Source organism: Oncorhynchus keta, chromosome 17, assembly GCF_023373465.1.
Source record: "Oncorhynchus keta strain PuntledgeMale-10-30-2019 chromosome 17, Oket_V2, whole genome shotgun sequence".
Taxonomy (NCBI): Eukaryota; Metazoa; Chordata; class Actinopteri; order Salmoniformes; family Salmonidae; genus Oncorhynchus; species Oncorhynchus keta.
In genome coordinates, this window is record NC_068437.1 from 11,440,984 (window position 1) to 11,467,728 (window position 26,745).

The following is a 26,745-nucleotide window of genomic DNA, read 5'->3' on the forward strand; positions in this document are numbered from 1 at the left end:
AACTCGCTTATCCTCTGCAACTGCACGATTCTAATTTGTACATTGGTCACAAATAAAGCTATCCCCAGGAAAATTGGAGCACAACTCATGAGCCCACCTCCTGCACTGCTCACATCTAATCCAGTTCCCACCTGTGACTGAAAACAGGGGGAGAGATGCCAATTGAAAAGCTCACTTACATAGCTAGCTATCTAGCTATATGACATAAAATGCTGTGTAAAATAGCTAAAAGGCTATAAAGTAACATTAACTGTAAAGCTATCAGTGACTAGTGGAAACATTTACAACTGCAACCAAGTTGCGTTATTTTGTTAATGTATTTTGCCTCAGACGATCTGGCAGTAAGGTTGCTAGCTAGCACTCCTAGCAGCTTATGCTAACTAGCTAGCTGGCTAGCATTTACTGCTAGTGAAGTTGCTAGCTAGCAAGTTAGCATAAACTAGCGCAAACTGGGTTAGTCATTGTCTAAATGACAGTTTGCTTCCATTTGGTTCTTAAATGGTTTCCGTTGCCAGACGTAATGAATACACCCCTAGTTTATCACAGTCAAGGTAGAGGTAAGGGTTAAGGGTAGCACTGACCCAGCCAACCCACAGTTACTTCTTCGCTGTGGTTTTATGGCGAACTACACTCAAGAAGGTGTATTGCCGCCACCAACCGAACGGTGGTGGAAAAAACTCACAAAAAAAGTATTTGCGTTACAGGGTAGGGAAAATGAACATCAGACAAACTACAAAAAATAATTAATAACATATATTCCCATAACTTCAGTCATTTGAAAACTCAAATAGCCTACTCAGGCTCTGAGGCCTGAGAGGGTGGGACCGCACGATACAGTATTCCATGTAGTTCCTCTGATGTTAAATATTTTAGACCCAGAAATAGTTCAGCTGCAAAAACAATGACGTCCATCAATTCTTGACTTCTTTTCAACTTGTGTAGTGCCGTTTACCACCATCGCTATAAAAGACACAAAGTCACTTTATTTAGGTGAAATGTTCTGCATTTATTAGCGGAGGAAGGCGGATCCCAACCAGGTATATTATTCCACTCCCAATCACTCTTGTTGATGCTGCTGCAGAGTAGCCCACACACAGGGATAAACAAGTGAATTAACATCACTGACATGTTTATTCTGATCTGCACTCCTCTGTAGCTGGAACAGGGTGGATGCACACTCAACCAGATTAACAAAAGCCGTCTTGCTGGACTGTGCTTGTTACCAAATTAGACATGGCACTGTCAGGTGTGTGTGGTATCTCGTCTGCCGAGAATAGACCTCCTTGTGAGGTCAAAGGTGGTGCATGGCGGTTCTCCAGGGATAATCTCCTCCATTGATGAGTCCTGTTTTATCACAGACAACCATCTCCCTGTCCTATCCTCCGGTGTAATGGGTGTGGTGGGTCTTGTTCATTGATTATGGCACAAAATGTTTACAAAATGTTGTGCAACACGACACAAAAAAACAAGCCTTTCTTAAAAGGGCCTACTGTTTAGTGCCCTGTAGTGAACACGGCCTGTTTCTTCTGTAGCCAACTCCGTTGTGGTTGTCGTAGCCTACCTTGGGGCCAGAGCCTTTCCTGGTCAGGTCACTCGGATGCAGTGGATGGCGTGCTTCACGTTGCCACAGCAACCGCGACAGTCAGCCACGGTGATGCTGTCTTGCCTGAAACCCGAGGGGGAGTGGCCACTTCCAGAGAGTCCCTGGCCTATGGTGTGTAAATGGTATATTGCAGGCTCTTGTATATTGGATTCTCCATAATAAGTCCCTGGTGAGGAGGAGGCAAGGAAGTATGTGTGTGTGCGTGCGTGCGAGTGCACATATGCATGTGTCCGTGTGTGGGTTCTATTTAGAATAAAACCATTTGAACCTCTCCCCACTGCCTCTCTGTCATTGTTAAATCACAGAAAACACACACACACAGTCACACCCTGTATTCTGCTTTCCATGTGGAGTTGGGGGAGAACGACAGGGGAGGGAGTATCAAAGGCAGAATATTCTCTGTAGAATGTAGAATACATCCACAGGGAACATTGCGGGGTGGTAACCGGACACATTTATCCCTCTGTGACTGTCGTCATGCAGCCTAGCTAGCCTAGTGCTTTGTCTCAGGCTATGAAAATGAAAAAAAAACATCCTTACCCCCCTTCACATTCACAACAGCCCCCCTACTCACTGAGGATCACGTTATCCAGACAATGCAGGGAAAGGAAAGGACATAACTCAGTATTACTGTTATTAGTTATAGTGTGTGTTTGTGTGTTTCGATAAATGGATGTGTGGGCATGCATGTGTTCTAGATTATATATATTCTTTAATTAATGCATGCTCGTGTTTTTTCGAGGTAGGCGCGGGTGTGTGTGTCTTGGTGTAGCGTTTCCAAGTAAGGACAGTAGTGATAGCAGGTTCCCTGCTGGGTGGGACATGGTTCTGCTCCCTGCTGGGTGGGACAGGGTTCGCTCCCTGCTGGGTGGGACAGGGTTCTGTTCCCTGCTGGGTGGGACAGGGTTCTGTTCCCTGCTGGGTGGGACAGGGTTCTGCTCCCTGCTGGGTGGGACAGGGTTCTGTTCCCTGCTGGGTGGGACAGGGTTCTGTTCCCTGCTGGGTGGGACAGGGTTCTACTCCCTGCTGGGTGAGACAGGGTTCTGTTCCCTGCTGGGTGGGACAGGGTTCTGTTCCCTGCTGGGTGGGACATGGTTCTGCTCCCTGCTGGGTGGGTCATGGTTCTGTTCTCTGCTGGGTGGGACAGGGTTCTGTTCCCTGCTGGGTGGGACAGGGTTTCTGCTCCCTGCTGGGTGGGACAGGGTTCTGTTCCCTGCTGGGTGGGACAGGGTTCTGTTCCCTGCTGGGTGGGACATGGTTCTGCTCCCTGCTGGGTGGGTCATGGTTCTGTTCTCTGCTGGGTGGGACAGGGTTTCTGCTCCCTGCTGGGTGGGACAGGGTTCTGCTCCCTGCTGGGTGGGACAGGGTTCTGCTCCCTGCTGGGTGGGACAGGGTTTCTGTTCCCTGCTGGGTGGGACAGGGTTCTGTTCCCTGCTGGGTGGGACAGGGTTCTGCAATCTGGCCTTCACCAATCTGCTTATGTAACAGCAGGCCATCCTTGTGTGTGTGTGTGTGTCTGTCTGTCTGTCTGGATGGTGTTTTCTGAGAGGTGTGTTTGTGTCGGTGAACAAATGTGTGTTCCTTTGAGGGGTGTGTGTGTCTGTCGATGGTGAATGTGTTTTTTGAGAGATGTCTTTCGTGTAATTGGAGAGTGACTACAGAGAGACAATCTGCTCTTGTTGGCCTCTCAATAGATGTCCCTTGTGTTTCTGCAGCCCTAATCAAATGTCACATGACGTTCCCGGCTGGAATGCCGGATCGCCGTGGTTTCACCTACCGGCTGCTCCCGGCCGGCTGACTGTCGGAAGGACATTAGTGTCGGAGAGGGAACTCCCACAGTGGGCTGTTCAGGGACGCCGAACTGTCGTCCGGTTTGGAACGTGTGATATTGCTGGATTGGAAAATGCTTTTTTAAGAATAGACATTGAACAGGTGTCAAGGGAAGTTTAGATTTTTAGATTTTTTTTTTTCTACAACCTTGCTTAAAGGGATCATGAACACAGCCTGTGATTAGTTTGTGTGAAGGAAGACAAGGATGGACTTAGCTCCTGTTGGCTGTACTGTAAAAAGACCTATTGGACTCCTATTAGGCTATATTCAGTCACATTGAAAAGCTGGTGGTTATGCTAGTACAGTCGGTTTTGACCTCGCATGAGCTCTTGCTTTCTTCTGTAACCAATCAATGATCAAACCTGAGTCGTCCATTCCCGTGAATGTGTTATCCCTCTGAGCTAAAGCCTTCATGCAAGTTCTCCAGTGTGGGGGCAGTGGTGCATATCATTTCAGCAAGCATAGTTCCGCAAACCACTACATTTAATCAGGAGACGAAGACCACTTGGAGATTCTTATAATTGAGACGAAGTGTCTGCTCCTTGAATGAAAGCCCGTTGTCATTCTGTCTTTTCATCGGTCTGCCCACCTCCGTCTCCCTCCTTCTCCTCTTGCCCATCCGAGGGTGTGATGAATTGAATGTGGTGGGGCAATTGAGTTGGGCGAAGATTAAATTACATCGCTCTTTATATAGTCAGTCATCCTTGTCTCAATCTGTCCGTTTTGAAGGATGGGACGCTGCGTACGACTGTTAATCACACATTTAAATATCTATCAGCCGTGAAATGTCAGCTGCTTTATCATAGGCCTCTGTCTTTTAGGTTTCGGATCACACCTCTGTTCGTCTGCGTATCTACTGTATGGGAAAATTGGGTGATTTTTACAGAATGCCTACTAGCATCCAATGGAATTGTATGCCTTTAATCTTATTTAACATCATCAACACTATAGACCAATGAAAACCAGATGTCATCCTGTGATCCAATCAGCAATGTTCATTAGGGCACCCCATAGCAACATGTTTTGAAATGTTTCGCAACAGTAAACCAAGTCAAGAGTTTCTTATTGGACAAGGACTGGCCTCCCCATTTGGATTGTTTTCCTTCCGTAAGTGGGCCTACTGAACCAGACTCAGGTTCGACAATGAGAGGGTTATATGTGGCATAAAAAGGGCGTCGTCCTCTTCCTGTCCTGAGAACTGATGTGACTGACTGAACTTCCCTTGAGAAATCTAGCCATGCTTGAAGAGGGATCCTGTGACGTTGAGATTTGCAGCAGTGTCTCGGAGACGTTTCAGTCCCTGGAGTGGAACCGTGAGACTAAAGGCCCGTTCCAATGCGAAGGAATTGCCGTCTTAATTCTTTCTACTGTTCCTCCTTCCTTCCTCTGAGCAATCACTGATCCGTCATGGCAGAATTGGTGTTACCATACATGTACATCGTAGAATCTTGCTTTCACCTAATCGATGGTTTTACTTCTAAGTAGGATACATGCATTTTCGTAGTGTTTTAACATGGCCAACAGATCTGTTGTGGTTGTCTCTGGAGTGAGCTGAGCTGGTTTCACAGTGCTGTGTGGGAGATGTCTAGCTAGGGCAATGATGATTATGTGAGTCGCACAGCCTAACCGAGGCCCCATTTTTTATCTTCCATCCGCAGAACCAAAACAAGCCACCCTCCCCTCCCCCTCCCTGCTTCACCATCCCTCCTGTTAGCTCCCTCTTCTTCCCCCCTCTGCTTCCATATCTCCCTATCCCTCTTCTCTTTCTGTCTCTTGAACCCTTTCATCTCCTACGATTCTCTCTCTCTCTCTCTCTCTCTCTCTCTCTCTCTCTCTCTCTCTCTCTCTCTCTCTCTCTCTCTCTCTCTCTCTCTCTCTCTCTCTCTCTCTCTCTTTTGTCTTTAATGTGGTCAGCAACTTCCTAATATTTGACTTCCATCTCTGACACTAAACAGCTCAAAAACAACAGTGTACCATTCATTCACCAGTGGACTGTTCGTTTCAAGTGCTTATGTTTAAAATGAGACCTTCAAAGAACAGGCTCAGTGAATGGACATGAGCAGTGAAACCCATTCCCAGGCACAGAGTGAATAGAGATTTGATCACAGGTGGCTTGCAGCACCATAATTGGGTAGGATGTGCTCTGGAGCCATCTTCCCCTCACCAGCCTCCTGTGGATTTCGCACAGATGTTTGATGTTGCCTCATGGCTGTGTGTGCGTGCGTGCGTGTGTGTGTGTGAACCTACCTATCTGGGTCAGCTAATGAAACGTAGCGACTGACAGCCTCTCCAAGGCCCCGGCAAACTTAATGCCGGCGGAAATGGTGACCATGGCAGCCAGACGTCCCTCTCTTCTCGACGGCTAGGCTCAAGGCTCTTCTGGTTTCTCCCTCCCTTTGCTTTTTTTGTTGCCCTGAGGAAGATCAAGGATGGGTAGATAACGCATCACAGTGTGGTCTTAGTGTTTGTCACATCTCTTTAGCTACACTGTTGGTTAATAAGGGCTTGTAAGTAGGCATTTCACAGTAAGGTGAAATGAGGGTTTCCCCCGCAGGAGGCTGAAAAGATTTGGCATGTGGCTGGCTGCATCACCTCTTGGTTTGGAAATTGCACCGCCCTTGACCGCACAGCTCTGCAAAGGATGGTGCGGACAGCCCAGTACATAACTGGGGCCGAGATACTAAGCTGTATGGAATTGTTTTAAGGTCATACCAAGGATCATTTTGCTATTTGATTTGGAATGTTAAGACCCCTTGAACTGTATATATATCTAAAAAATGATTTGGCCTTACTGCTATTAGCCCAATAACATATTAATTACATGGAACAACAGATAGTCCCCCCTCAAACAAATCTAAAGGAAGTTTGTTCTGAAGTGTCTGTCCTATATCTGAGAGATATAAGAACGATCAGGATATTTTAGTGAATAGGACCCAGCCTGCTTTCATACTACCCACCCACCAGCCTGCTTTCATACTACCCACCCACCAGCCTGCTTTCATACTACCCACCCACCAGCCTGCTTTCATACTACCCACCCACCAGCCTGCATTCATACCACCCACCCACCAGCCTGCTTTCATACTACCCACCCACCAGCCTGCATTCATACTACCCACCCACCAGCCTGCTTTCATACTACCCACCCACCAGCCTGCTTTCATACTACCCACCCACCAGCCTGCTTTCATACTACCCACCTACCAGCCTGCATTCATACTACCCACCCACCAGCCTGCTTTCATACTACCCACCCACCAGCCTGCTTTCATACTACCCACCCACCAGCCTGCTTTCATACTACCCACCCACCAGCCTGCATTCATACTACCCACCCACCAGCCTGCTTTCATACTACCCACCCACCAGCCTGCTTTCATACTACCCACCCACCAGCCTGCTTTCATACTACCCACCCACCAGCCTGCTTTCATACTACCCACCCACCAGCCTGCTTTCATACTACCCACCCACCAGCCTGCTTTCATACTACCCACCCACCAGCCTGCTTTCATACTACCCACCCACCAGCCTGCTTTCATACTACCCACCCACCAGCCTGCTTTCATACTACCCACCCACCAGCCTGCTTTCATACTACCCACCCACCAGCCTGCTTTCATACTACCCACCCACCAGCCTGCTTTCATACTACCCACCCACCAGCCTGCATTCATACTACCCACCCACCAGCCTGCATTCATACTACCCACCCACCAGCCTGCATTCATACTACCCACCCACCAGCCTGCTTTCATACTACCCACCCAACAGCCTGAATTCCTACTACCCACCCACCAGCCTGCTTTCATACTACCCACCCACCAGCCTGCTTTCATACTACCCACCCACCAGCCTGCATTCATACTACCCACCCACGAGCCTGCATTCATACTACCCACCCACCAGCCTGCATTCATACTACCCACCCACCAGCCTGCTTTCATACTACCCACCCACCAGCCTGCATAAATACTACCCACCCACCAGCCTGCTTTCATACAACCCACCCACCAGCCTGCATTCATACTACCCACCCACCAGCCTGTATTCATACTACCCACCCACCAGCCTGCATTCATACTACCCACCCACCAGCCTGTATTCATACTACCCACCCACCAGTCTGTATTCATACTACCCACCCACCAGCCTGCATTCATACTACCCACCCACCAGCCTGTATTCATACAACCCACCCACCAGCCTGCATTCATACTACCCACCCACCAGCCTGTATTCATACTACCCACCCACCAGCCTGCTTTCATACTACCCACCCACCATCCTGTATTCATACTACCCACCCACCAGCCTGCTTTCATACTACCCACCCACCAGCCTGCTTTCATACTACACACCCACCAGCCTGCATTCATACTACACACCCACCAGCCTGCTTTCATACTACATACCCACCAGCCTGCATTCATACTACCCAGCCACCAGCCTGCATTCATACTACCCACCCACCAGCCTGTATTCATACTACCCACCCACCAGCCTGCTTTCATACTACCCACCCACCAGCCTGCATAAATACTACCCACCCACCATCCTGCATTCATACTACCCACCCACCAGCCTGTATTCATACTACCCACCCACCAGCCCGCTTTCATACTACCCACCCACCAGCCTGCATTCATACTACCCACCCACCAGCCTGCATTCATACTACCCACCCACCAGCCTGCTTTCATACTACCCACCCACCAGCCTGCTTTCATACTACCCACCCACCAGCCTGCATTCATACTACCCACCCACCAGTCTGCATTCATACTACCCACCCACCAGCCTGTTTCAAAGCAAAGCAACCCTCTTAGTTCGGGTGATCCATTTCTTGTCTTCAGCATCCTTTCTGTTGTCGGCTTTCCATGCGTCATCGGAGTAGTAGGTGGAATAATGTAATCTGGGTGGATAGTGGATATGCGTCAAAGCAAGCGTTCGATTGTAAGACGCGTTGTTTTAATTAATTATTTAAACATTTTAAAATTACCCCTTTTCTCCCCAATTTCGTGGTATCCAATTGTTAGTAGTTACTATCTTGTCTCACCGCTACAACTCCTGTACGGGCTCGGGTGAGACGAAGGACGAAAGCCATGAGACGCATTGTTTTTAAGCAAGAGTGTTGCTCTTCCTGCTTTGTCACCATGTTATTGCCCATGGGTGTTTTGACAGTGCATGGATCAAATCAAATCAAACCAAATACAGCCCTTTGTACATCAGCTGATATCTCAAAGTGCTGTACAGAAACCCAGCCTAAAACCTCAAACAGCAAGCAATGCAGGTATAGAAGCACGGTGGCTAGGAAAAACTCCCTAGAAAGGCCAAAACCTAGGAAGAAACCTAGAGAGGAACCAGGCTATGAGGGGTGGCCAGTCCTCTTCTGGCTAAGCCGGGTGGAGATTATAATAGAACATGGCCAAGATGTTCAAATGTTCATAAATGACCAGCATGGTCAAATAATAATAATCACAGTATTTGTCGAGGGTGCAGCAAGTCACCACCTCAGGAGTAAATGTCAGTTGGCTTTTCATAGCCGATCATTAAGATTATCTCTACCACTCCTGCTGTCTCTAGAGAGTTGAAAACAGAAGGCCTGGGACAGGTAGCACGTCCGGTGAACAGGTCAGGATTCCATAGCCCCAGGCAGAACAGTTGAAACTGGAGCAGCAGCATGTCCAGGTGGACTGGGAACAGCAAGGAGTCATCATGCCAGGTAGTCCTGAGGCATGGTCCTAGGGCTCAGGTCCTCCGAGAGAGAGAAAGAAAGTGAGAAAGAGAGAATTAGAGAGAGCATATTTAAATTCACACAGGACACCGGATAAGACAGGAGAAGTACTCCAGATATAACAAACTGACCCTAGCCCACCGACACATAAACTACTGCAGCATAAATACTGGAGGCTGAGACAGGAGGGGTCAGGAGACACTGTGTCCCCATCCGATGATACACCCAGACAGGGCCAAACAGGAAGGATATAACCCCACCCACTTTGCCAAAGCACAGCCCCCACACCATTAGAGGGATATCTTCAACCACCAACTTACCATCCTGAGACAAGGCAGAGTATAGCCCACAAAGATCTCCGCCACGGCACAACCCAAGGGGGGGGCGCCATCCCAGACAGGAAGATCACATCAGTGACTCGACCCACTCAAGTGACGCACCCTTCCTAGGGACGGCATGAAAGAGCACCAGTAAGCCAGTGACTCAGACCCTGTAATAGGGTTAGAGGCAGAGAATCCCAGTGGAAAGAGGGGAACCGGCCAGGCAGAGACAGCAAGGTCTGTTCGTTGCTCCAGAGCCTTTCCATTCACCTTCCCACTCCTGGGCCAGACTACACTCAATCATATGACCCACTGAAGAGATGAGTCTTCAGTAAAGACTTAAAGGTTGAGACCGAGTTTGCGTCTCTCACATTGTTAGGCAGATCATTCCATAAAAATGGAGCTCTATAGGAGAAAGCCCTGCCTCCAGCTGTTTGCTTAGAAATTATAGGGATTAGGAGGCCTGCGTCTTGTGACCATAGCGTACGTGTAGGTATGTACGGCAGGACCAAATCAGAGAGATAGGTAGGAGCAAGCCCATGTAATGCTTTGTAGATTAGCAGTAAAACCTTGAAATCAGCCCTTGCCTTGACAGGAGGCCAGTGTAGGAAAAGGCTAGCACTGGAGTAATATGATCAACGTTTTTGGTTCTAGTCAGGATTCTAGCAGCCGTATTTAGCACTTTATCCAGGTAGCCGGAAAGTAGAGCATTGCAGTAGTCTAATCTAGAAGTAACAAAAGCATGGATTCAATTTTCTGAATCATTTTTGGACAGAAAGTTTCTGATTTTTGCAATGTTACGTAGATGGAAAAAAGCTGTCCTTGAAACAGTCTTGATATGTTCGTCAAAAGAGAGATCAGGGTCCAGAGTAACGCCGAGGTCCTTCACAGTTTTATTTGAGACGACTGTACAACCATTAAGATTAATTGTCAGATTCAACAGAAGATATCTTTGTTTCTTGGGACCTAGAACAAGCATCTCTCTTTTGTCCGAATTTATAAGTAGAACGTTTGCAGCCATCCTTATGTCTGAAACACAGGCTTCTAGCGAGGGCAATTTTGTGGCTTCACCGTGTTTCATTGAAATGTACAGCTGTGTGTCATCCGCATAGCAGTGAACGTTAACATTATGTTTTCGAATGACATCCCCAAGAGGTAAAATATTTAGTGAAAACAATAGTGGTCCTAAAACGGAACCTTGAGGAACACAGAAATTTACAGTTGATTTGTCAGAGGACAAACCATTCACAGAGATAAACTGCTATCTTTCCGACAGATAAGATCTAAACCAGGCCAGAACTTGTCTGTGTAGACCAATTAGGGATTCCAATCTCTTCAAAAGAATGTGGGGATCGATGGTATCAAAAGCAGCACTAAGGTCTAGGAGCACGAGGACAGATGCAGAGCCTCGGTCTGATGCCATTAAAAGGTAATTTACCACCTTCACAAGTGCAGTCTCAGTGCTATGATGGGGTCTAAAACCAGACTGAAGCATTTCGTATACATTGCTCGTCTTCAGGAAGGCAGTGAGTTGCTAAGGCGAACACCGCCATGTTTAGTTTTGCCCAACCCAGGTCGAGGCACAGACACGGTCTCAATGGGGATAGCTGAGCTGACTACACTGACTGTGCTAGTGGCAGACTAACAGCCTGCTGCCTGGCATGCACCCGATATCATTGTGGAGCTAGAGGAGTTAGAGCCCTGTCTATGTTGGTAGATAAGATGAGAGCACCCCTCCAGCTAGGATGGAATCCGTCACTCCTCAGCAGGTCAGGCTTGGTCCTGTTTGTGGGTGAGTCCCAGAAAGAGGGCCAATTCTATCTTTTGGGAGGGGCAGAAAACAGTTTCCAACCAGCGATTGAGTTATGAGACTCTGCTGTAGAGCTCATCACTCCCCCTAACTGGGAGAGGGCCAGAGACAATTACTCGATTCCGACACATCTTTCTAGCTGATTTACACACTGAAGCTATGTTGCGCTTGGAGACCTCTGACTGTTTCATCCTAACATCGTTGGTGCCGACGTGGATAACAATATCTCTATACTCGCCAGTTTTAGCTTTAGCCAGCACCATCTCCAGATTAGCCTTAACGTCAGTAGCCCTGCCCCCTGGTAAACAGTGTATGATCGCTGGATGATTTGTTTTAAGTCTAATACTGCGGGTAATGGAGTCGCCAATGACTAGGGTTTTCAATTTGACAGAGCTAACGGTGGGAAGCTTCAGCGTCTCAGACCCCGTAACGGGAGGAGTAGAGACAAGAGATGGCTCGGCCTCAGACTCTGACTTGCTGCTTAATGGGGAAAACCGGTTGAAAGTTTCTGTCGGCTAAATGAGCGACACTGGTTGAGCATTCCTACAGCATTTCCCTCCAGAAACCGTGAGAAAGTTGTCCGGCTGCGGGGACTGTGCCAGGGGATTTATACTAACGTTACTATCTGTACTTACTGGTGGCACAGACGCTGTTTCATCCTTTCCTACACTGAAATGACCCTTGCATAACGATTGCATCTGAATCTGGGCTTGCAGCACAGCTATCCTCGCCGTAAGGCGATCGTTCTCCTGTATATTATGAGTACAGCGACTGCAATTAGAAGACATCATGTTAATGTTACTACTTAGCTTCGGCTGTTGGAGGTCCTGACGAACCACGTCCAGATAAAGTGTCCGGAGTGAAAAAGTTGAATGAAAAAAAGTTGAGTGAGGGAAAAAACAAAAATATAAACAGTAATTAAAAAGTAAAAACCGTAAAGTTGTCAGGTAGCAAAGTAAGGTTGGCAACAAAATGCACAAATCGCACAGGAACACGTAAACAAGTCTGCAAGTTGTGATTTCGCTACACCCGCACTAACATCTGCTAACCATGTGTATGTGACAAATAAAATTGGATTTGATTTGATTTTAAATGGCGTCACAGATTTCTTGAATGTGTGTGTGTGTGTGCATGTGTGCATCCACATCCCAGGCAGGGTAGTAATGGGAAGAGTGATGCACTCTAGGGAATGATGAGGTAGTTTGAGTGTACATACCAGTGTTGTGCTCAATTCTGAATTGAATTGAGAATGCCTTATTAATTCCAATTGAATTTGAATTGAAGTAGTAAACAGGATGCATAATTGCAATTAGAATTTGAATGAAAGGGAATTGAATTCAGTCAAATTCAATCAAATGTAAATGACTCTTCTATATTAGGTCTAGTCTATACAAATATACATCTTGTACATGCATGTAAATGACTCTTCTATATTAGGTCTAGTCTATACAAATATACATCTTGGTGGACATATAATTGGCTATTCTAAGCACAAAGGTCAAAAGATTATATGAACATTGTTCGCAGAGAAAAGTGATGTATTCTTTGGTATCTGGAAGTGCGCCCTGTCATACTCAATGAAACCTCATGTTCTATGACTGAGTGGAATTTCTTTGAATTGCACTGAATTAAATTCGACTTCATGTCACTCAAATTCTACATCATGTGGGATGTGGCCAATTGGAATTTCAACTCATGATTTGAATGGGAGTCAATTCCAATATCCTGGATGGAGCACAACGCTGGTACACACCAGTGGCTTGCATGAGACACACACACACACACACACACACACACACACACACACACACACACACACACACACACACACACACACACACACACACACACACACACACACACACACACACACACACACACACACACACACACACACACACACACACACACACACACACACACACACACACACACACACACACACACACACACACACACACACACACACACACACACACACACACACACACATAAAAAGCTATCTGTGTGTAATTGGAGCAGGCAGTTGACACAGGGGACAGTGAGAGAGACAGGAGATGCATCAGGCAGACAAGGTTATACATCAAGGTCAGGGGAAGTGTGTGTCACTGAATTCTCTCCTTCCCTTCAGTGCATGTACACATACCATACGTGTGTCAGAAAATGTAGTACGGTTTTTTCATTTGATAGTCTGCTACACAAACAAAAAAACACTTTCACTTTGCTGAAACTATGACATGGATGGTGCGATGTAGTGTGTTTTCTTATTTCCAGCCAAACCAAAGATCCTCTTTGCTATCAGGACCCAGTTTCAGCTTGTATCCGCGTACTGTAAACAGTCAGCTTTCCCCTGCAGAGCGTTGGGATGCGTTTTGTGCATTGCTCCTGCTTCTACAACATCTTGAATCAAATCCCCCCCTCATCTCCTCTAACCCTTCCTCACGTATCTCCCTCTCCAAATCAACCCTCCTATCCCCTCGGGTTGTCACGATACCAATATTGCAATACCACGACAATACTGGATTTTCATGAAGCAGACTGAACTTTATGGTCTTTTACAAACCAGCTCTATGTGAAATACTGTGTGATATATCTTTAAAAAATAAACAAACGTGACTCTGGGTGACAACAGAAAGTCAGCTTAGTGTTTTGTCTCCTTGCCACGATACTTCGGAGTATGACTGGGATCATGACAACCCTACCTGTCCCCCTGTTCTCTCTCCTCCTCTATCTGACTTTCTGGCGATGGTGCAGTGTGAGGGGATGTGGGCACTGTAGCTGCTTTGAAGGCACCTCAGGGTTGGTCGTTACATAAGTCTGGACTTGGCAGGGCTTCCCCCCTTCACTGCAGAACCACCCCTATTGTCTCACTTCTCTGTTGTCTCACTAACGGTCTCACCTCTCTACTGCCTTACCCCTCTACTGCCTTACCGCTCTACTGTCTCAGTAATGTCACAAATCTATTGTATCACTTCTCTCTCATCTCTACTGTCTCACTGATATCTCACCCCTCTACTATCTCTTCTCTCTGCTGTTGCCCAACTCTGTCTCATCTCTCTACATTTTCTACTAGCCTCGGGCAAGCGGGTTAACTTAATTTCCATCTCTGGTCTCACCCCTCTACCATCTCACCTCTGGCTCATTAAAGGTATTCAACACACACAGAGTTTTTAGCTGATATCAGATGATGGGCCAAAAGCTTTGCTGTCTCAGATATGAAATCCTGATCCTGTCTGGTAACCGCAGTGTTGCTCTCCGCCCTGTCCCCTTATTAACAATTCATTGCGGGGAATGAAGGTCACTTGTCCCTCTGAATTTGTCTGTGCCAGTATTGCAATGCTGACATACTCGTTCTCTCCGTTTGTCTGTCTCTACTCTCTCTCTCTCTCTCTCTCTCTCTCTCTCTCTCTCTCTCTCTCTCTCTCTCTCTCCCCCGCCACTCGTTTTCAACCCCTTTCTCTCTTTCCTAGGTGAGAGCTTTGAGCAGAGCCCCCTACGGAGGTCCTTCAAGTCCAAGGTTCTGGCCCACTACCCTGAGAGCACAGACAGGAGTCCCTTCAACAGAGATGCAGTCAACATGGTAAGACAGTGGGGCTAGGATACATTTAGAGAACTTAGCAAAAGGTTAAGTCTGTATTTTATGTCATTTTGGCTGTTTTAGCCCGTTATGGAAAGATAGTTGTTTTGAAAATGGCCTCATTTCATGCATTCATTACAAGAAAGTATAGCTTCTGTTGTGCACGTATTTGACACAGAATAGAGGACTTTACATTTGTTGTTTGTGCACTATTGTTTTGTTAATGGGATAGTTCATCTCCTTCTCCAGAGTCAGATGAACTGGTGGAGACCATTTTTATGTCTCTGCGTGCAGTTTTGAAGGACGTGGCTAACTAGCATTAGCGCAATGCTAACTAGCGTTAATTGAACCATTTGAAAGTGGTTGGGCAAATGTTTGATTGTTTGGCACTGCAAGAGCCTTAAATGCTGTGCCGTCAAGTCTTTGTTTTGTTCTCCGGTACCATAATGCATTTATCTTTCATGCGAATGAGAGAATATTTTCTGTTTTTAAGTGTTCATTTTTATGGCACACTCTTGTATAAACAAGTCTGGATGATAAAAGCGTTAGGGCAGGAACTCAACACAATCTACTAACATAGATGAACCAATTAAAAAAAACTTGAGTTGTTTTTGGCGAAAAGTTCAAACTTGTTGTGAGCAGTCTCCCTAGAGACACGGAGGTACTTTGTAGCAGATAGAGCGCCTTTTCATGGAGCCACACTCTGGTTCTTTCCACAAATAAGGGCCCTTTTAACCGCTAGTCTTTAATGTTGTTTGTCAGAATGAAAGCTCTTCAGAATGATTTGACCCCTTTCATCCCTGTCCATAATCACTTGCGTTTGATTTAAGAGCAGGCTATTGAAGGCAGTTGAGATTGTTTGCCTCTCTTTCTGTACCTTCCCCTACCTCGTCTTCCTCTCCTATCTCTCTCTCTCTCTCTCTCTCTCTCTCTCTCTCCCCTTTATTTTCTTTTTCCTCTGCTATGTCCTCTAAAACATCCCAACTCGCTCTTCCTTCGACATCTCTCCCACCTCTATTCCATTCACCATCCTCTCACTCCTCTCTCTCGCTCTTTTTCTCCCCACCTCACCTCCTTCCTCTTCCCATGTCTCTCTTCATCCCTTCATATCTCTCTCCTCACCCTCTCTCTCCTTTCTTCATCTCTCATTCTCCATCTTCCTCCTTCATCTCTCTCTCTCTCTCTCTCTCTCTCTCTCTCTCATCCCCAGCTCTGCATGCCGCACGGCCTGTCGTTCCGTAGTCAGGCGGACGGCCGCGAGCACCACTTCCACTCCTTCACGGTCGCCCAGGACGACGGCACGCGCTCCTACGGCTTCGTGCACACGTACTACGAAGCAGTGACGAGTGCCCAGATCACCACGGCGATGCAGACCCTTCATCAGATGCACCATGTGGAGCATTACTCCACCTCCTCTTTGTCATCTTCCTCCGCCTCCTCCCCCTCCACATCCAGCATGGACTCTCTGGTGAGCAACCTGGATGAGTTGGATGCCGACTCCCTGGCAGCGCGCCCCCTGTCGGCTTGTTTGGGCTGCGCGGCGGGCTCCTTCCAGCCGGCCCGGGACACCCTGTATGCCTCCAAGGCCCTCTGCCTCCTCACGCCCCTCCCCTTCCTGCACGCCGCCCGCCACTTCCTGTCCCAGTTGCACCAGGCGGTGACATCACACGCGGCCCCGCCACTGCCGCTGGAGAGCTACATCCACAACATCCTGTACGAGGTGCCCGTGCCGCCGCCCGGTCGTTCGCTCCGGTTCCACGGGGTCCAGGGGCCTATCGTGTGCCAGCAGCCCGGCCCTGAGGAGCTCCCGCTCGGGGACTACCCACTGGGAGAGGCCTTCTCCCTGCTGGGGGTGGAGAACATGGTGAGGCTGCTCACCTCCGTGCTGCTGGAGACCCAGGTCCTGCTCTACTCACAGGGTAAGCACCAAAAGATCAGGCAGCGTTTTCTGCAAGATCACCAGCCTAGGTTGTGTTTCAATCATTTTTCAAATGTAACCCAAAAGTGTGCACTTGTTCATTTCCCATCATGCGTCTCTCTGTCTCCAGACTACCAGCGGTTGATGACGGTGGCAGAGGGCATCACCAACCTACTGTTTCCATTCCAGTGGCAGCACGTCTACCTTCCCATCTTGCCCGTGACCCTGCACCATCTCCTGGATGCCCCCGTGCCCTTCTTGATGGGCATCCAACGGAAGGATTGCTCCCAATGCTCCACTTTGGATCTGTCCCATGAGGTATTGAATGTACTTAGTACCAGGGTCATAAACAGACCTTTGAAAAAAATTATACTTTCATACTCCCTAACATACCAAATTCCTCTGTAGTGAACATTTACAAAAAAAAATAAGCATAGACCTATTTATTTCTGCAAGAACACACACATCGTCACAAATTCTAAGCAAGCTAGTTACAGTGCCTCCTAATGAGATGATTGACATCGGAGAAAAGGGGTGGGCCATCAGCTGATCATTGATGTTGACGGTTGATGTAAACCCACTAGTCAGCTCGCTCCATTTCTTTGACTGGCTAAGATTGACCTCTGTGTCTGTCTCTCTGCTGCGCGTATCCGCCAACCAAACCTAATATTGATGATGATGTAGGCCGTGTTGATCAAATGTTACACCGCTGTGGCAGTACTGTTGATATTTAAACTAGGTAGCTACACACACACTTAACCGGTCTCTCGAGCCATGCATGTTTGGATACGGGGCACGTGCACCCTCAGTACAGGGCAGCCTGGGAGTGGAGAAAAGGCGCAACGGGTCGTGCGAGAGCTCCGTACAGGCCAGATCAACATGTGCAGCCAATGGACATGGGATGGGGGGCGAATATGACCACGACTTGCAGGCAGAGGGTTCTGAACAACAATGACCAAAACATTTGTACAAAAAAAAAATCATTTTGGGGGAAATTATACCACCACCCAAAAGGGCACTTTGGAGACTGGAAGGGAAAAGGGGCGTGAGTCCTATCTGTGCCTGCTTAGTGCTTAGTGTTTGGAACTGTAGGCATGTAACGGAGGCTTTAATATATATATATATATATTACCCTCAAAATGCCTTTATTTAACCAGTCAAGTTATCATCTACAAGACCCTGCTAGGTAAAGTCCCCCCTTATCTCAGCTCGCTGGTCACCATAGCATCTCCCACCTGTAGCACACGCTCCAGCAGGTATATCTCTCTAGTCACCCCCAAAACCAATTCTTTCTTTGGCCGCCTCTCCTTCCAGTTCTCTGCTGCCAATGACTGGAACGAACTACAAAATCTCTGAAACTGGAAACACTTATCTCCCTCACTAGCTTTAAGCACCAACTGTCAGAGCAGCTCACAGATTACTGCACCTGTACATAGCCCACCTATAATTTAGCCCAAACAACTACCTCTTTCCCTACTGTATTTAATTAATGTATTTATTTTGCTCCTTTGCACCCCATTATTTGTATTTCTACTGCACATTCTTCCATTGCAAATCTACCATTCCAGTGTTTTACTTGCTATATTGTATTTACTTTGCCACCATGGCCTTTTTTGCCTTTACCTCCCTTCTCACCTCATTTGCTCACATCGTATATAGACTTGTTTATGCTGTATTATTGACTGAATGTTTGTTTTACTACACGTGTAACTCTGTGTCGTTGTATCTGTCGAACTGCTTTGCTTTATCTTGGCCAGGTCGCAATTGTAAATGAGAACTTGTTCTCAACTTGCCTACCTGGTTAAATAAAGGTAAAATAAAAAAAATAAAAAAAATTGAGAACACATTTCTTCTTTAAATACGACCTGACCAAGAGGGAGCAACAATTTTTAAATATTTTGAAGTTGCCCAGAACTGGGAGGTGCAGTAGGACAAATGATGTTCTCATGTAGTCCAAAGTTCATATTTCTTTAATAAGAATGGGAGGTTGCTGAATCCACACACCTAGTTAGTTTTAAATCCACTCTTCAATTACAATTCAACTGGCCAAACCAACTGGCTATACCATAGACTTTGAAGCATTCATATAAGGAAATCAGTCAATTTGAAATGAATTCACTAGGCCCTAATCTATGGATTTCACATGACTGGGAATAGAGATATGCATCTGTTGGTCACAGATACCTTTATAAAAAATTATAAAAAATACATTTAAAAAAGGTAGGGGCGTAAATCAGAAAACCAGTCGGTATCTGGTGTGACAACCATTTTTCTCATGCAGCGCGACATGTCTCCTTCGCATAGTGTTGATCATGCGGTTGATTGTGGCCTGTGGAAAGTTGACCCATTCCTTTTCAAATGGCTGTGCCAAGTTGCTGGATTGTGTACAGATCCTTGCGACATGGGGCCGTGCATTATCATGCTGAAACATGAGGGGATGGCGGCGGATGAACGGCACGACAACGGGCCTCAGGATATCGACATGGCTCTGTGCATTCAAATTGCCATCTATAAAATGCAATTGTCTTCGTTGTCCGTAGCTTATGCCTGCCCATACCATAACCCCACCTCCACCACGGGGCACTCTGTTCACAACGATGACATCAGCAAACCGCATGCCCACACAACGCCATACACGTGGTCTACGGTTGTGAGGGTGGTTGGACGTACTGCCAAATTCTCTAAAACGATGCTGGAGGTGGCTTATGGTAGAGAAATTAACATTAAATTATCTGGCAACAGCTCTGGTGGACATCCTTGCTGTCAGCATGCCAATTGCACTCTCCCTCAAGACTTTAGACATCTGTGGCATTGTGTTACGTGAAAACTGCACATTTTAGAGTTGTCCCCGGCACGAGGTGCACCTGTGTAATGATCTTCTTGATATGCCACACCTGTCAGGCGGATGGAGAAATGCTCACTAACAGGGATGTAAACAAATTTGTGCACAACATTTTTGAGAAATAAGCTTTATTGTGCGTATGGAACGTTTCTGGGATCTTTTATTTCAGCTCATGAAACATGGGACCGACATTTTAGCGTTTATATTTTTGTTCAGCATAGTCCATTCTCTGCAGCATTTTACTAGGCATTTTGATACACCTTCTGACTGGCGTTCTATCAGGCATTCACTGACCTTGCAAAAAACACTCCAACAAGCATTCGAACACAATGTATCGTTCACTGTAACGTGCATTCTAATAACAGGCATTCCATTACATTACGCAATGTAACAGGCAGTGAAAAGAGCTTGGTAACATTTGCTGCATTCTTGCAGTGCCTGCACTAATCCATCCTATTCTAGTTGCATTATAGCTCTCTGGTGTTGGAGAACATAGAAATTCACATAGCTCCTCTGGCGAGCTCCTCCGCTTCTCCCTTCTCTCCCCAAATCCAATTCTCCATCCCTCTATGAAAGATCACGCCGTTTCGCACAAGCATTTCGCTAGGCATGCGTCCCAAATGGCACCCTATTCCCTGTGTAAAGGTGCCATTTGGGACACAGATTTTTAGGAGTTTTCTTTGAAGTGCTAGAGCTAGGCCAAGAGAGGGAGCAGGAGACATCAGTAGAGAGAGAGAGGTGGGAGGAGGAAGGCACCGAGCAACACATTTCTAAAGATATCAGACAACGTGAATAATTAAGGTTTAAGAATTCCACAGTTTATTTCTGGATGTATGTGAGAGGGTAGGGGGGCCACAGGAGGCAGCAATAGAATGCACACTTAGCAGATTGTGGAACGCATCCCGACCCTATCCTGTGTATTAAATATCTATCTGTCTACAACCCCTTTTTTTCCAGCAGGATTAAGTGCGTTTTATCTGTATCCTTATCTAAAGTCATGGCTTTTTAAAAAGCACATAGCTTTTGATGGCATTTATCTGATGTGTCACAGTACAGTGGGATGTCAACATATTCTGTCATGGTAAATTGGGTCAACATACTCCGAGGGGGAAGGCGAGGGCGTGGTTTATGTTGCAAGCTTTCCCATGAGAAGTGGAGCGGCAATGCTTCAATCCTATGAACTTTTAAAGGCACATTCTTCGATATTTACAGACATGTTTGATCATTTAAATGAATGATACCCACTGTTCATGCCTGTTCATGATGAATATCACTGTCTTTTCTTAAATTGAGGAGTGGGCCTTTAAACTAGAACTGTAAACAAATGGTGGTCTGTGTGAATCTGTCTCATCACATGCAGTTAAGAAAAAAACTGGACCATGGCATAACGTCAGTGCTGAATTTGGACCAACAGAGTGTCACTTAAGCAGAGCACACTGTTGATGCTGTTATGGGATTTCATGGTGTCGTTCTCTGACATAGTCTGTGTCAGGCCAGTGCCTGCTAAGATTCTCTCCAGAGGTCGACTCGTTTCTCTGACTGTTTTCCGCATTGACAAATATTTTGTCAGTGAATGAGGGGATGTGCAATGAAACAGTTTCACCTCATTTCCATCAACGTGTAAAAAATGTGCAACCAGAGGGGGAAAAAATTCTAGACCACCTTTACTCCACACAGAGAGATGTGTACAAAGCTCTCTCTCGCCCTCTATTTGGCAAATCTGACCATAACTCTATCCTCCTGATTCCTGCTAACAAGCCAAAATTAAAGCAGAAAGCACCAGTGACTCGGTCTATAAAAAAGTGGTCAGATGAGGCAGATGCTAAACTACAGGACTGTTTTGCTAGCATAGACTGGAACATGTTAAGGGATGCTTCAGATGGCATTGAGGAGTATACCACATCAGTCACTGGCTTTATCAATAAGTGCATTGAGGATGTTGTCCCCACAGTGACTGTGCGTACATACCCTAACCAGAAACCATGGATTACAGGCAACATCCGCTAGAGCTGCCGTTTTCAAGGAGCAGGACTCTAACCCGGAAGCTTATAACAAATCCCGCTATGCCCTCCGACGAACCATCAAACAGGCAAAGCGTCAATACGGGACTAAGACCTATCAAACAAGCTAAACTACTTCAATGCTCGCTTCGAGGCAAATAACACTGAAACATGCATGAGAGCACCAGCTGTTCCGGAAGACTTTGTGATCACGCCCTCCACAGCCGATGTGAGTAAGACCTTTAAACAGTTCAACATTCACAAGGCCACAGGGCCAGACGGATTACCAGGATGTGTACTGCGAGCATGCGCTGACCGACTGGCAAGTGTCTTCACTGACATTTTCAACCTCTCCTTGTCCGAGTCTGTAATACCAACATGTTTTAAGCAGGCCACCATAGTCCCTGTGCCCAAGAACATGTCTGTAGCCATGAAATGCTTTGAAAGTCTTGTCATTGCTCACATCAACACTATTTTCCCAGAAACCCTAGTCCCACTCCAATTTGCATACCGCACCAACAGATCCACAGATGATGCAATCTCTATTGCACTTCACACTGCCCTTTCCCACCTGGACAACAGGAACACCTATGCGAGAAAGCTATTCATTGACTACAGCTCAGCGTTCAATACCGTAGTGCCCTCAAAGCTCATCACTAAGCTAAGGACCCTGGGACTAAACACCTCCTTCTGCAGCTGGATCCTGGACTTCCTGACGGGCCGCCCCCAGGTGGTGAGGGTAGGTAACAACACTTCCGCCACGCTGATCCTCAACACGGGGGCCCCTCAGGGGTACGTGCTCAGCTCCTGTACTCCCTGTTCACTCATGACGGCACGGTCAGGCACGACTCCAACTCCATCATTAAGTTTGCAGATGACACAACAGTGGTAGGCCTGATCACTGACGAGACAGCCTATAGAGAGTTCAGAGACCTGACCGTGTGGTGCCAGGACAACAACCTCTCCCTCAACGTGATCAAGACAAAGGAGATGATTGTGGACTACACAAAAAGGAGGACCAAGCATGCCCTCATTCTCATCGACAGGGCTGTAGTGGAGCAGGTTGAGAGCTTCAAGTTCCTTTGGTGTCCACATCACCAACAAACTAACATGGTCCAAGCACACCAAGATAGTTGTGAAGAGGGCACGACAAAACCTATTCCCCCTCAGGAGACTGAAAAGATTTGGCATGGGTCCTCAGATCCTCAAAAGGTTTTACAGCTGCACCATCAAGAGCAGAGGGTAGTGCGTATGGCTCAGTACATCACCGGGGCCAAGCTTCCTGCCATCCAGGACCTCTATACCAGGCGGTGTCGGAGGAAGGCCCTAAAAATTGTCAAAGACTCCAGCCACCCTAGTCATAGACTGTTCTCTCTGCTACCGCACGCGGTAGCGGAGCGCCAAGTCTAGTTCTAAGAGGCTTCTAAACAGCTAAGACTCCTGAACAGCTAATCAAATTGCTACCCATACTAGACCCCCCCAGTAGCTGCTGCTACTCTATTATCTATATTATCTATTCGTAGTCACTTTAATAACTCCACCTACATCGACAACAGTGACACATTGACACATTGACTCTGTACCGGTACCCCCTGTATATAGCCCCGCTATTGTTATTTACTGCTGCTCTTCAATTATTTGTTATTCTTATCTCTTACTTTTTAGGGATTTTCTTAAAACTGAATGGTTGGTTAAGGGTTTGTAGCGGCAGCGTAGCCTAGTGGTTAGAGCGTTGGACTAGTAACCGGTAGGTTGCGAGTTCAAACCCCAGAGCTGACAATAAGAATATGTTCTTAACTGACTTGCCTGGTTAAATAAAGGGAAAAAAAAAAAAAAAACTAAGCATTTTACTGTAGGGTCTACACCGGTTGTATTCGGCGCATGTGACAAATAAAATTTGATTTGATTTTAACTTGGCCTGGTCCCAGATCTTTGGCTGTTCAGCCAACTCCAAGTGTTCTGGTTGACTATACAGCGCAAAGAGATCTGGGACCAGGCTAGGTGAAACTAGTATGCCAAGAGAGACAGGGTTTTTAGAGAGGAAAGGGAGAGAGGAGGTGGAAGGAGAGATGAGACGTAGGCGAAATGAGGAAAAGAGAGAGTGATCTGGGGAAGAGAGGGATTTTAAACTAGCATTTTGCTGCACCTTTTTATACCCGCTGTAAACTGTGTACATGACGAGTAACATGTTTTTTGATCTGTCCCCCTTCCAGGCCAACCTGTGCTTTGTGGACATAGACAACCACCGCGTGGATCCACCCGAGGACCTTCCCCTCTTCCCAGACCAGCCCGAGCTCATCCTCGAGCTGAACGAGGTGCTGCTGCGTTTCGGCCTCCAGCCACATGGTGGCGCCACCACCACCAACCCCGCCCCTGCCGCTCCCCTCTGCCTCAGCAGCCTCGTCCTGGAGGACCTGATGGAAGACAGGCGCAATGGGAACCTGGGAGGGGAGGAGTTGGCCGTGCTGGAACGACTGCAGGCACTAGCCAGGAGGTGTGGAGAAGGAGGGGTGGAGGGGGGAAAGACCCTTGGACGGGCGTTCCAGGAGGAGGAGGAGGAGCTGAATGCGGCCAAAATGAACGTGCAGCTGAAGGAGGTGTTCGCAGGGCGTTTTGCCGTCATTTTCGGGAGGTACGAAGAGTTTGTGATCCACAGCGCTCCCGACCTGCAGTCCTGGCTAGGCAACCGTGACGGAACGAGCAACTTTGATAAGGTAATGGTGAAGATTGATCGACAGTCACTCACTGAATGAATACCATAGACACGCATTATATCCATAGGCTACTCCTTCACAGTCAGTAATCATACATACATTCACAAGAAGCTCTCATTCAGGATAGAAGCAATGTTCGCCCGCTGTTACTGCTTTAACTGGTTAGTGGTATCACCAGGGCTCCTTCCTGTCGGCGCAGCCTGCCCCGCACCTGCACTTCCTGTCCTGGTTCCTGGAGACGGCCATGTTCTCATCATTCTTGGACAGCAAGGTGTTGTCTCGCTGGGCCGACCAGGAGCCGCTGCAGCGTGTGTTCGACGGCCGCCTGGAGAGGGAGCACCTCTACGACACGTTTGAGGATGACCCCGGCAACCGCCGCTACAGGAAGTGCAGCATGCTCCACAAGTCAGGTGGGTGGGTGACTGCAGGGTGTGGAAATTGGATCCAGGGGTGTTACAGTATTACTCACATTCCCATTATTATTATTATTATTATTATTATTATTATTGCTAACTGCATCCGGTGGGCATATCTCTGGGTCATGTTCATTAGAAAATATTTGTAAATCTTTTGCAACAGTAAACGAAAATGAGTTCCGATAGTCCCTCACTCTTGTAGTCTGCTGGTGCCTGATGAACACGGTCGGTTTGTCCAATGCACAGAGTATATTGAGAGGCAGAGATTAGGTAAAGATCCTAGAGTCGCCAAAACCCGGAATGTGACTTATACATCTCGCATTGTATGGGTTAGCGGATTCGTCTTGGCCTTTTTTTCTTTCTCCTCCCTATATTCCCTCTGTTCCACTGAACGAAGAGGGAAACAAAAGAGGGAAGATTTAGATGGAGCGGCTGCGACATAGAATAAAAGATGAGTGAGGGATGGGGGATGTTTGTTCTGGTGAAATTAGAGGGGAAATTAAGTTCACTATCAATCTGAGAGAAGACCAAATTGTAAAAAAGGGAGAGTGGAGGGTAAAAGAGGTAGAAAATGATATATGAGGGGGAGAAAGGGAGGTAGACTGAGAAGGGGATACTTTAGAGCGGTGGAGGATGGGGGGGATAAGCAGCATATGATGAGAGGAGGAGGGAGAAAACAGTACATTTTTTCCCTATAATGAGAGCCCCAAAACTCTCGGCTTTGAAGTACTGCCAAGTGCTCTGCTAAGCTCTCTCTCTCTTTCTGTTTCTCTCTCTCTCTCTTTCTGTTTCTCTCTCTCTCTCTTTCTGTTTCTCTCTCTCTCTCTTTCTGTTTCTCTCTCTTACTGTTTCTCTCTCTTTCTCTTTCTCTCTCTCTCTCTCTCTCTCTCTCTCTCTCTCTCTCTCTCTCTCTCTCTCTCTTTCTGTTTCTTTCTCTCTCTTTCTCTCTCTTTCTGTTTCTTTCTCTCTCTCTCTCTTTCTGTTTCTCTCTCTCTTTCTGTTTCTCTCTCTCTGTTTGTTTCTCCCTTTATCTCTCCCTTGGGTTTCCCAGAAATGTGTCTTTCAAAGGGAACCAGACAGGGTTCACTTCCATATCGTGACAACAACACATGACCGTGGTTATGTACAAAGAGCTTTACAGATCATAGACTTACATACAGTATGACACTGATCAGAAATTCTCTATTCAGAAACAGGCTTATACAATGGTCATGTAGAGGAATGAAAAGCTAGAAATGAGGAAGTGATAACGCTGCCCTGTGTGGCTCAGTTGGTAGAGCATGGCACTTGCAATGCCAGGATTGTGGGTTTGATTCCTGCTGCGACCGTCCATACAAAAACGATGCACGCATGTCTATAAGTCACTTTGAAATGACATATATTCATATTATTTTACTGCCCTAGGCTGGTTACACATCTACCATTGTTTCTGGAAATGACCATGTAGAAGGATAATACCAGAGACAGCACAGTACAGTTTGGGTCAGCACTATAATGTGAAAAGGTTCATTGGCACTGCCTCTCCTACAGCATTCTCCAGTAGGCCCCACTCACATCGCCCACCTCTATTTTGCTCTGATCCCTAGCCCAGGCCATGGAACGCAGGCTGCTGAAGGTTGACCACACGGCCATCCACCCCCACCTGTTGGACATGAGGATCGGCCAGGGTCGACACCAACAGGGCTGCTTCCCCAGGCTGCAGGCTGATGTACTGGCACAGGGACATAACACCAATAAGTAAGTGACATACACCCATATATACACACTGACACACACACACACAAGAATGATCTAAGCACACACGCACACAAATCACCTGCATGCACACAAACACACAATGTACATTGAGTCTGATGCAGTTGCCCCTGTGTGCAGGTGGTCAAGCCGTAACACTCGCAGGAGCGACATTAAGAGACCAGTGACCAATGACACGACTTCAGGACTGGGCAATGACCAGAGAGAGGTAAACACCTGCTTT

General features: G+C 47.0%; 1 protein-coding gene across 2 annotated transcripts in view; it reads left to right on the forward strand.

Annotated features, from left to right (window-relative positions):
* LOC118396437 (DENN domain-containing protein 5B-like) overlaps positions 1 to 26,745 on the forward strand; it is a 53,431-nt gene that overhangs the window by 1,784 nt on the left and 24,902 nt on the right. For both annotated transcript variants that reach the window (XM_035790648.2, XM_035790649.2), the window contains exons 2-8: positions 14,771 to 14,880; positions 16,088 to 16,796; positions 16,926 to 17,113; positions 23,851 to 24,351; positions 24,530 to 24,761; positions 26,354 to 26,504; positions 26,643 to 26,730. In XM_035790648.2, the coding sequence (XP_035646541.1) occupies positions 14,771 to 14,880; positions 16,088 to 16,796; positions 16,926 to 17,113; positions 23,851 to 24,351; positions 24,530 to 24,761; positions 26,354 to 26,504; positions 26,643 to 26,730 (1,979 nt within the window). The remainder of the gene's footprint in view (positions 1 to 14,770; positions 14,881 to 16,087; positions 16,797 to 16,925; positions 17,114 to 23,850; positions 24,352 to 24,529; positions 24,762 to 26,353; positions 26,505 to 26,642; positions 26,731 to 26,745) is intronic.